The 11,601-nt window shown below is 47.9% G+C and overlaps 1 protein-coding gene and 1 long non-coding RNA gene across 5 annotated transcripts in view; one reads left to right on the top strand and one right to left on the bottom strand.

Moving 5' to 3' along the window:
- Positions 1-656: 656 nt before the first annotated feature.
- LOC130149286 (uncharacterized) lies at positions 657-11,492 on the bottom strand. Its single transcript, XR_008821851.1, has 3 exons — positions 10,192-11,492; positions 3,750-3,834; positions 657-2,901 (listed from the first exon to the last, which is right to left on the bottom strand). It is a non-coding gene; the product is annotated as an uncharacterized LOC130149286 (long non-coding RNA).
- Positions 9,279-11,601, top strand: part of GLCCI1 (glucocorticoid induced 1) — a 58,385-nt gene continuing 56,062 nt past the window's right edge. The window contains exon 1 of one of the 4 annotated variants that reach the window (XM_056338752.1): positions 9,279-10,227. In XM_056338752.1, the coding sequence (XP_056194727.1) occupies positions 9,768-10,227 (460 nt within the window). In that variant the 5' untranslated portion in view covers positions 9,279-9,767. The remainder of the gene's footprint in view (positions 10,228-11,601) is intronic. The other 3 variants (XM_056338753.1, XM_056338750.1, XM_056338751.1) reach the window with 3 other exon arrangements.

Genomic DNA, 11,601 nt, shown 5'->3' with positions numbered 1-11,601 from the left:
CTTCGTGTGTCCCTAGCTGTGGCTAGTAGAGAAGTCGTGAAACGCCAGGCTTAGCAGAGCTGATTCACTCTGGTGAAAGACTCCACTAGGCTGTTTTCAAAGAAAACCTATCATTGTAAGATGCTAATCAGAGCCAGCAGCCATCCAAGCACCCCAAGGTAGGAAACTCCCATCTACCTGGTACACTGCTCATGGTCTAGCTGGAGATCTATTTCCCAGGACCACGGTACCTTGAGGCATTGGTTCACACTCTGGACATCTTAAATGTACATGATACAAGAAGTTAATATGAAGATAAGTTGTTTGCTGAAAGAAAGGAAGAAAAAAGAAAGAAAAAAAGAGAAAGAGTGAGCAAAGAGCAGAAGCGTCCTTGATCTAGCCACCACTCAGCTGAACAGGAGGCACAGGTTCACATTACCCTCCTCTGGAATGATAATCACACCCTTCCTCAAGCCTGACACACCACTGGGAGGATTATCTTTGCATGGCAGCCTAGATCCTTCTGACTGATAAAGCTGCTGTATCTGAGAAGTATTTGGCAGAACTGTCGCCATATACACAAACAGAGGCTTGGTATGGGGAGTAGTCTGTATCGGCTTTTGTGCCCTCCAGATCATCTACATAACTTGTAGAACAAAACACACGATTTCCTTGAGGAGCTTTGAGGTGGTTTTATTGATGGGTTTCCAAACCTTTTGAGGTAACATTTCTAAAATAACAAGCTTTTTCTGCCTCTATTGTTTTCCCACCCACATCCACTTCTGAATTCAGAGCTGTCTTCCATCCCCTTGTGAGATAAGAAGTCACAAAAAATTTTTTCCCTCTTCTTTCCAACATTAAGAGATGCATCTTCTTCTATCCTTGCATGATTAACTGCACTTCTTACTCCCTTTCTCTATACTTCTTATGATGAGTTATCTCACATATCCTTTTTCCAAATACATTTACTGTTTAACGTTCCTTCTCATGTAACAGAGATACACCCTGCTCGAAGAGCCAAAGCCATAACTCTGTACTATAGGAGAAGGTCTTTCCCTTGAGACGTTTTATCCTGGGCTTGTAACAACTGAACAATTACATTAGAGTTGGTTTCTGTATGGTGACACTGATTTCAGCTGTTTATTTGAATGTAGTAATTCCATCTCCACCAGTAGTGGTTACATTATGTGTCAAGCATCAGGAAAATTACATGTGCCTACATCTGCCTGGCTGGCCAGTCAAAGATGGCACATGAGAAGCTTGGAAAGAATTTCTTCAAGTAATGTGTGGGCTTTTTGTCCTTTAAGACTATGAAGAATCTGAAGAAATTATCCAAAAGATGTATTTCATTGGAACTGCTCTGATCTCTTAGAGAAAGAACTCTCTTTATGGGCGAACAACACATATAGATAGATTTGCCAAATAATGCTTTTCTTTCCAAGGACCCATAAATCTCAGATTACTCTTGAGAACAATAAATATTGCAATAATGCTGCTCTTGATTACAGGCAAGAATAAAACTGCTCTGACTGGTAGTGATTCCATAATTATGTTTGATTACAGACATGCTCCTACTGTACCGATGCAAAGGGGTTATTTGTTGCCTTCTATCAGTCTTCTGGATTTCACTGGAGACCAAGAGCACACCATGCCAGCACACAGAGCTTACTCAGCTGCCTTCCTTAGAGCTTTGTCACTAAAGCGTAACATTTAACAGCAGGAGCTCTGAAAGTCATGTGTGCAAAACTTTTTATGGAACTGTAATTAAAACACTATGTAAGTACATCAGTGATGGGCAGTTTCTAAGAGGATCCTGAATTTCAGCAACTCTTGAGGGCTCAATCTTGCCAATAAAGTTTTACTTCATGGTGCAGGGGCTAAAGTTACTCATGCATTTACTATGTTACAGCAAGAACCAAAATAATAATGAGAAAAAACTACAAACTATATCCATAATATTGTCCATGCTTTCTACTACTGCAGAACTTAAAAAAAAAGAAAAGCTCCATTAAGCTGAGTAGCCCTCCCTCTGTCAATGAACAACAAAAAAAATCATGCCTTACAATTTATTCTCCAGTGTTTTGTTTATTCGGTATTAAATGACTCATGGAATAAGGTTTCCACCTCTCCCTGTGGGAAATTATCCCAGCTGCTGAGACCTACCAGCAGTTCCCTTTCCTTTGTCTCTCTTTTAATGATGCCTAAGTTTTGCATTCTATTTTAATTTGGGATGTAAAAGCTACAAAGGAATTTCACATCCCCAAACCTGCTTTTAAATGCAATTAAGGCCCTAACATGAACCCACAAACCCACGGAAACATACAGTTAAACCAGAAATGCATCATGTATTTCACTTAAATACCATGCCACCTCAATGGTACACTTTTAAGCTAACTGCATACTTCCTCATTTTTACAGGTTTGTCCCTTAGTGTTATGTAAATGCACTTTTATTGTATGTAAATTAGCATCAGGTGAATTGTTAAAGCCTGTTTTATAGCTGTCACACCAAGAAACCACATTTACAAGTAAGTATCTGTTCTACAGGCGAATATATTACCTGCCTGGAAATAATAATTATTTCCAGTATTTTGTCTCAGTGCTGTGACTCTGCTCTGTCCCTGTAACCCATCACAGAAGCTCTCAAAATGGATCATCCTTATGAAAAGTATCAGTCACTTAGAAAGAAGCAAACCCTAAAATTATTTAAACAATGTGGTGCTCTAATACATTTTTTTCTTCTTACCAGGCTGCAAAATCTATTTAACAAGAGAATATTATCCTGCTTTAAAGATGTAGAGAGAGCACATTTACTTCCCAGTAGTGGTTGTGGAGTGCACTGTGTCACTCAACAGCATCCCTTTGGCTGGGGAAGGAACAGTGGTGCCAAGCTCCAAATAAAGGTTGGTGCTGTTTGTTGTGCCTAGGAACAGAGATGGTGGTGAACAAGGCTTTATTTGTGAGAAAAAGCAAACTAGGATAAATAGAGAGAGAGAAGAAATCTAGAGGACTCTCTGAAACGGAGGCTGGATTTCCCAAACCCTCAGATTTGCCTTTTAAATCAGTATTGTCAAAATGTACCCTTACTAACACCAGCGCAAACCTGACAGCTAGGGCACTGGGGTGGTAGGGGCATTCACAATTAATGTAGCCCAAAAAGGACAACAAAAAACCCAGATACAGACCAAATCAAGAAATCTTAACAGAAAGATGTCAGGGACTCTACTATCAGGCACTTATAACTGTTGTAATGGATCATAATGGCTGCAAATCTACCTCGTTAAGGGGATGCTGTTCATTTAAAAAGTAAAATGCCATATAAATCACAGTACTATACAGCACATTCGTGCTTTCCTAATATCCTTAGCAAGGTAACTGCCCATATGAAATGGTGCCTTTCCTTTCATTTATTATATTTTGTATGATTAGCAATAAATATCACAATATAAACATTTCAAATTCTACTGGTATTTGTTTACTGTTTCTACCTTTTTTTAATTCCAGGTGCTACTGCTGTACATACTTAACATAGAGTAACTAATCTACTCTGAAAACATAATTTCTTTCCGCACAGATGGTTCTATGATGTAGCAGGAGGTTGTTTTATAAATAGGAGGAATTATTTTCATTATATCTTTGCAACATGAAGTGTGTCATTATTTAGCTATTATAATAAATATTTTACAGATAAGACAGTGGCACAAGGAATTAAGGTAAGAAATGCTAGAAGTGTCCATTACATTTGACATGTCAGGTTATCAGAACACTTACCATTTTACACTGTTTCAATCAGCTTCACTTTGATGTACAGCAACCACATAAATTTGGCCACAAGCATCCTCCTCATGCTAATTGCCTAGAAATAGAATAAAGAGAAAACAAACCTGCAAAAGCCGTCAGCTACTCCTGTGACAAGACTTGGTCTCGGTCCTAGCTGTGCAAATTGGATTTTTTTTCCCAGATGATGAACTGGGGAAAGGGGATGGAGGTGGAGATTGAGGCAAGTGACCAAAATTAGAACAGTAACTTAGGGCAGGGCTGCTGATTGGAGAAAACAGCTTCTCACAGGGTATGGTCTGACACGGTTGACTTGTTAGCTAAAGGAAAGTGCTGAATGAAATTACCTGTACCAAAGGATAGAACGAAAAATTTCAGACTGAATGAGAAGCCTAGAAACAAGGATTGGCGAATTCAGCTGTGAGTTGAACGTTCGCCTTTATGCTAAACCAGATGCCTAAGGAATACATAATTCAAAAGTCCCAAGTGGTTGGCCTATTTTCCTGAAGAGGAGAAAAAGATGTAGCAGCAGGTCTGATTCCAAACGAGATAAATTTTGTTATAACAAAGGTAATGGTTAATGGGCAGGTTCTGGTTTAAGTGAGTTATTCAGTATCACAAAAAAGCTTCTGGCAGACAGGAAAAGAAGACAATTATCCAAAATGGTATTCAATTTTCTTAAGGGAAAATCTTACGGTTCTTATTCTGTAGTTTCCTGGCTTGTTCATTATGCAGTCCTTACTCACAGCAACAATCTTGTGCATGAATGAGGTACAGTAAGAAGTAGCTTGACTAAAATGACACTAGAATACCTTTCTTGCTGAAATTCAATGTTAAACTTAATTCTGAAATTTTCCAGTTTGTGAGTATTCATAAATACTACTCTGACCTAGTATACTTTTTGAATCCATAGGTCTAACATTTGTTTACTTAATGCCTTTTCCCCATCTCCAGGAAAACAAAGACATGAGGAAAGGAAATCTAATGCTTGACCACATGTCTGGCCCTAAATTGGATGATCAGCAATGTGAAGGTAAGTCCTTAGTAGTGGGTTTCCTTTTGTTGTCGGACGATAACTTGAGCATGTAGAGACTTGAAACTCATCGTGAGTTGGAAGCGCTGTAAATGGCACTGAATGGGGAGGCAGAAGTTTTGCCTGCCTTTACCTGTCCCATTTTGGCTCCTGCTCTCCTTTGTTCTCTGTGCCTGAATCCTGGCCCTCCTACCCCATTCCCAAACACTTTCCTTCTTATTAATATCTTTTTAAATGTCTTTTCCCATTTCTCACTCCTCTGCATTTCACCTACACCTCTCTACTCCAATCTCTTCCCTGGTGACTGCCAACAAATCCAGCAGTGGGGATGACTCTGCCTCAGCAGCCCTGGAGAATTCAAGGGCACAACTGCAAGGTAAATTCCAAAAAGCCTGTGGACTGAAAGTGCTCAGCTGATCTGCAGAGGTCATATCCGTGCCACAGAACATCTGGGAGCTGTGAGAAGATGCAGTGTGGTTGATGAAGATGATGTCCAGCTGTCAAAAAAACCTGTAGTAAAAATAATTCCATGTATTTTGTTTTTCCCATGACTGGCTTGTTCTAGCTAGAACTTTTTTTAAAGGCAAAATAGGCCAAACCCTAAACCAACACCTCCACAGCCTGAGACAGACATTTTCTAGGAAAATGTGCCACTCCTGCTTCAGCAGAGCTATTCAGTGCCCAATAGCAGCATTTCACATGGGGGCCCTAACTACAGGTGGTGCTCCCGTTCCCGCCTAGGGATGCGGCAAGTGCACAGTGGCAAGCTTAGTATTGTTACTGGAGAGCTGTACCTTGGATTGTTTGGGGTTGCTCTAGTCTTCGGCCACAGCTCATGATTTCTAGTTGTCTCTTTCAGAATATTACAGGGATGTAAGTACTTCATCTTGTTATTTTTCTCTTCCCAAATGTAATATTCTCAATACAAATGTAATATTCTTTACAAATAAGTGAAATACAGGGTACAGGGAATGGATCCAATGATACACGAAGATGAATGCACCCTTTCTCATTACTGTTTTGTGTTAGGTGCTGTGTGAAAACCCCAGGGATGGTCACAAAGGACTTGATTCTAAGTGGAGTGGGCAAAGGGCAGCAAAGAAAACATAGAGGGAGATAAGCGAGACATAAAAATAATGAAACAACCAGGTAGATACACTGGGAGTGCAGTATTCATGGCCTTATGCCCAGGCAAGCGCTTAGAAACAAAAGACATGTCCAGATCTGAAGAGCTTTTTTCCTCTCTAAAACCCTGAAGTAGGAACAAAGTAAGCATTAGGATTGCACTGTGTATAGTGACTGCTGAAACCTCTGTTTCTGTGGCTCATGATACTCAAGTAAACCTGTTTCTGCCCTCAAGAGATGAACCCATTAGCAACTGATAATAGTGGGAGAAATGTGTGTAGCTTTGCTCCACACTTGCCTGTTGTTGCCCTACTCCTTGAGTTCACTCCCTTGCTCCCACGCTCTTGCTGTGATGTATAATTTCTACTGCTTTCAGGATGTCTCTCCCAGAAGCTGCGCCTGTGTCTCGCGGAAGGATTTAAGTTTCAGAAATACCCGTTACCTCCAGTGTAAACTCCGTTAAGCACATCCCATCTGATGAGGTAGTTTCTTAAAATAGTAATGAGAAGCAAGAAATGCCTCTTATGTGGCTTTTGAAAAGTTATCTCAAGGTATTTAAGGCACACATGGGTTTTTGAAAGATACGAAGATTCTGATAGGAGCTGGTTTTGCTTCACTTTCCCTGTTGTATCCTGTGAATATTACAGAACAATGGTATTCCCTGAGGGAAGTACTCTGAAACCTGGACCAAAAACATAATGAAAAATTCAGCAGTTGGCATACCGCTTTAAAATAAAGAAGAATATTTCCTTCATCTCTTCCGAAATCAGTTTCCTGGGCACATGGCACGGTGTTGTTACACTATGTATGCTAATTCTAGTTAAGAAGGGGATGAAGACAGAAATAACTTTTGGGGAGCGAAGCCTCCCCTGTACAGCTGTCGATGTGTCTGGTAACAGTTTGACTAGAGGCGGCCCCAGTGGATCTTTTCCTCTCCGCTTGCCTTGAAGGTGATGTTTGGACTGTAAGGTTGCGGCAAGGTCCCACGCTTGTTTGGAAAGGAAGACTTGCTACTGGTATTTTACACTGCCATGTCTTATGGTTTGGGTTTTATTGTTGCTGTTATGGGGCTTGCGGGATTTTCTTCACGTTGCACGTTTACCTTGTCTTTATGCATCTCTTCCTCCTATACAAATATCCCACTTGTTTTGATGGGAAAGAATGTGGTAGAAGTACCTGCAGGCATTGTAGAATAGTGTCTGAACAGCTAAATCCAAGAGTTATACCAGTTCCTCTTTATTTTAGTCTGCTGTAAGCCTGAGCACTGTCAATAGCTGCAAAGTATCAGCTATTGCCCTAGTCAAAGACGTACCTTCTCTCGCATCAAAATCACCAAATGATTTTCGGTCTATAAGATGTTACCGTATCAGCACTGTTATCCAACAAAGTTACAGATACAAAAAAAGTGTGCTTACTGTTTAAAACACTACCGATGTTAGTGTGGGCAGACTACCTCTACAGGTGAATGCTTTCCAGCCATTTTGATCCCAGTGCAGTGAAGCAGGAAAAATAAACTAGATAGACTTCATAAACTGTGATTAAGCACGGTGCAAAAGCCTTGGGGGAATAAGTCTCTACACCACAGTTATACAAACAAATTTGGCTCATGCTAGTAGGAAAAAAGAAAGACTGGACTAATGGAAAAATACATGATGTTTTTTCTTAAAATTAATTTACATGAGTGGCTTTGTTGGCCAAGCACATGTTCATGTGGATGTAGGGCGTATTATTCCAACTCTTTCTGTAGCATAACCACAGTGACTGCAGCACACGGTGCTAGTGCAAACAAAGTCTCGTTAACAGCCCATGAACAAAAGCATTTTCCTAGAATACGCTTTCTCATTGTTACTGTTGACCGGTTCCTGGCCTACCAAGGGATAAGCTAGGTAGGTACGGACAGCTTTGTAAGTATAGAGTGAGAGTAGTAATCGAAGTGTGCTAGAAGTGTATCATATAATTAAAAAGAGTGCGTGGGACAGAGTTAATTTTGTGACCCTTTTTTCTTGATTACTGATGAACTGGAAGGCAGTGTCTTATATAGTAGATTACAGGTTGTTAAATACCACCCATTCTACTTCTATCTATGTTCTCCATCCTTTTTGTTCTTTTAAAGCCAGCACTCTGAGAGGCTGTCACACTGAGCTGGCTTCCTCCACTAAGCAGGACTCGCTGCATTTTTCCTTAACCTCCATTAGCATCCTATTTTTGTCAGATCCAACATAAATACTGCTCTCTTGATGGACTCAGCTGAATTTATCTTTCTGATCTTATAGACATTTATCTTCTTAGCTATTAAGCTACTCAACCTTTATTTTCTTTCTGTCCCATTGTCTCGTGTTATCAATTCATCTACTGGGAGCTTTCTCCTAGAACAAAAGCACTTTTCTTAATACTACTGTACAACTTTTTATTTTCCTCTTGACATTCTCCGGGAAGGGTTTTTGGATCTACATGAGCAAAAAATTCATACAAATTCCATATACACTTCTACGAAATGCTGAGACTACACTTCACTGGAATTTGAAGAACATCTTGATCTTTTGGCAAAAAGAAAATTACTGTAAAGGCTTGACAGTCACATGGATGGATGTGAACAAAGTTCACCGCGGGTAACTCTGGCCCTGTTTCTGCACCTTCCCCGCACGGGAGCGGGGGAAGCCGGGAAGCAGCGCATCGCCCGGGATGGGGGCGACTGCGAGCCTTGGCTCAGGTACCCGCTCCCCTTCGTACCGAGTCGGTATCCTCCTGACATCGACTTCAAACTCAAGGGCTTATCTTGGCCCCTTCGCGGGTCAGGCCGCCCGGGAGCTGACGTTCTCCCTTTCCGCCCCCTGCCAAGCAGCCCAGCTGCCCACCCCCTCGGCCCCGCCGGCGCGGGCACCCCACCGCAGCGCCTCCCGGAGGCCGCCCGGGCGGCGGCAGCTCTGCGGGGAGAAACGGGCCGCAGCCCCGGGAGAGAAGCGCGACGGGCCCCGCGGCCCCGCCCGGCCAGGCCGCCTCTCGGCCGCCTCTCGGCCCCCGCAGCGGCCGCCGCAGACCGACAGCGCCGGGGCCACGTGCCGGCGCAGGCCGCGCGCCCGCCCTCCCCGCACCGACGGGCGCAGCACCGCCCCCGCGGGCAGCACGCGGGCCCAGCGCCCCGGGGCCGCCTCCCCGCCCCTGCCACATCCCACTTCCCTCAGCCCGCCTCCCCGCCGCCGGCGGGCCCGCCCCGCCGCGCCGCCCCACCCCCCGCCGCGCGGCCCCGCGCTGCCATTGGTTGAGAGCGGAGAGCGACGGGGCCGCTGGGCAATGGAGCCTGCGCTGGCGCGGTGGTGGCGCCCAATAGGCGCGCGTGCTGCCGCCCCTGCCTGTCGCGGCCGGGCGTCGGGGCTGCGCGTTGCCATTCGGAGGCAGGGCGGCGCGGGGAGCGGATGGTGCTGGCTGCGGCTGCCGGGCGCTGGCGGGGGCAGGAGCAGGAGCTGGCTGCGAGCGCCTCCCCCTTTCCCCATCCTACCCCCTCCGGCTGCGTGCGCCCTCGTCGCGCCCCGCCGCCGGCCGCCCCGAGCCGGCAGCGCTGTACGATGTGAGCGGCCGCGTGGCTCGGCAGCGCCCCCGTGCCCACGACGCTGGGGCGGGCAGCGATGGCCAGAGCCTGGCGTGGGAGCAGCCGCCGTCGCCGATAGGAAGCGCCGGGGGCAGCTGGGCAGGCGGCGCGGAGACTCCCTCGGGCCGTGAAGCGCTTGTCCCGCCCCGCCCCCTCCCTCCTTCCCCCCTCCCCCCGTGGCTCGTGCATGCGGGGCGCCGGGGGCCGAGCCCGGGCCCCCCGCAGCCGCCGGAGCGAGTGACCCGCAGGGTCCTGCGCATCCCCCGCCATGTCCTCCTCGTCTAGCTCCTCGCAGACCCCCCCGTCCCACCACCAGCCCACGCCGCAGAGGATGAGGCGCGGCGCCGCCGGCTCCCCGACTGCCGGCGGCGGCACGGCCGGGGGCCCCGGTAACGGCGCCGGGGGAGGTGCGGCGGGGACCAGCCGGCTGCTCCAGCCCATCCGAGCGACCGTCCCGTACCAGCTCCTGCGGGGCAACCAGCACAGCCCGACCCGGTCCCCGTCCGCCTCGGTGGGCAGCAATACGGCGGGGCCGGGGGGCGGCGGCGGGGGTCGCGGCGGAGGCAGCCCGCCGCCGCCCAGCGCGACGCCGCCGTTGGCGGTGGGAGGCGGCGCGGCGGAGCCGGGCAGGGTGAAGGGCAGGCAGCGGCGCTCGCCGGAGAGCGGCGGCGGCAGCAGGAGGAGCAGCTCACCTGAGAGACGGAGCCCCAGCTCCCCGGTGTACAGAGGTAAAGCACCGGGACATAAGCCGGCGTCCCTCTTCCCCGGGGGTGCTGGCGGGGCTGAGGCCGCTTTGCCTCCGGGCGCCCCCGGCCTCGGCTCCGCGCCGTGTGTGGGGTTGCGCCCGGTCCGCCCCGGGGCCAGAGAGGGTGGGAGCCCGTGGGACTGCGGCCCGGCCCGGCGAGAGCCTTCAGCAGGGGCGGAGGGGCGAGGGTAAGCGCTAAACCTTCCCCTGCCAGGAGGGCTGCCGGGCGGGCGAAAGCACCTCGTCCCGCCGCCTTCCCCCGGGCACGGGGGCGAGCTCTTAAATGTCATCCACCTCCTCGGGCGAGGTGGAGATCCAGCCTGGAAAAACACCCCTGGCCTCCCCCTGCACCGGCACCGGGAGGAAGTGCCGCCCCGGCGGAGCGGCGCGGGGAGGAGCCCCCCCGCCGCCCCCCGCCCTGGGGTGCCGCTGGCGGCCCCCCCGGCCCGGCCGGCCCCGCCGCGGAGGGCAGGCGCCGGGGCCCCAGCGGCAGCGCCCCGGCCCCTCAGCACGGGCTGGGGGAGCGGAGGTAATGGGGGGACGCGTCTAAAACTAACCCGCTTCCCTGTCTACAGGTGTAATAATGTCGTGCGGGTGGCTAATGGGTTAAACTCGTATCTGGGGTGTCACAGTCCAGTTCTTGCGAGTGTGTGAAAACCGAGCCTCAGACGCGCTTCCTTTCTGCACAGCTCGGTTTCTTAAAACTTGCGTTTTTATAACGTCTTGGGTTAAAATATGTAGTGTTCTCAGGTAGAGACCCCAAAATAAAAGAGAAATTCCCATATTGAGATGCTTAAAAACAAATAACACAGTCTGAGTCCTTGTGATACTCAATACTGAGTCCTTGAGACTGTGTTTTAAAAAAATTAAAATCCCAACGTAGCCAAAATAGGCCTGCAAAGTTTAAAATGTAAAATTGATTCCCAGCAAGTCCAACTTAACCTGCGTCAGGTTGTCTGTTAAATTATTGAATGTGTTAAAGTGGCAGTGGCCATCTTACCTCCCCCGCTCCCTCTGCCTTCCCCCATCACTTTAGCAGCTGAATGAATCGGACTAAATGCACTTTTTATGTTATCCTGCTGCAGCTATCAGATATCGCACATCATCTCTTTCTGGGTTCAGTGTGGTTCAATACCCCTGGCTTGTTCTGTCCCTTAAGTCTTACTGTGTTTCATTTCTGTGGCAAATTGTGGTCTGTGTTCGTTGCCAACGTGTTTTGTAGCAGTGGAATCTGCTACCTCCCCCCCCCCCCCCCCTCCCCTCCCCTCGCCCCGCGTTGTAATGTGTAGCAAAACCTTACAATCTGTAGTATTTGTAACTCTGGCAAATCTGTCATCAGAATGATCCTGGGACACGG

Source organism: Falco biarmicus, chromosome 4, assembly GCF_023638135.1.
Source record: "Falco biarmicus isolate bFalBia1 chromosome 4, bFalBia1.pri, whole genome shotgun sequence".
NCBI lineage: Eukaryota > Metazoa > Chordata > Aves > Falconiformes > Falconidae > Falco > Falco biarmicus.
This window is presented reverse-complemented; position numbering and strand designations above follow the sequence as displayed.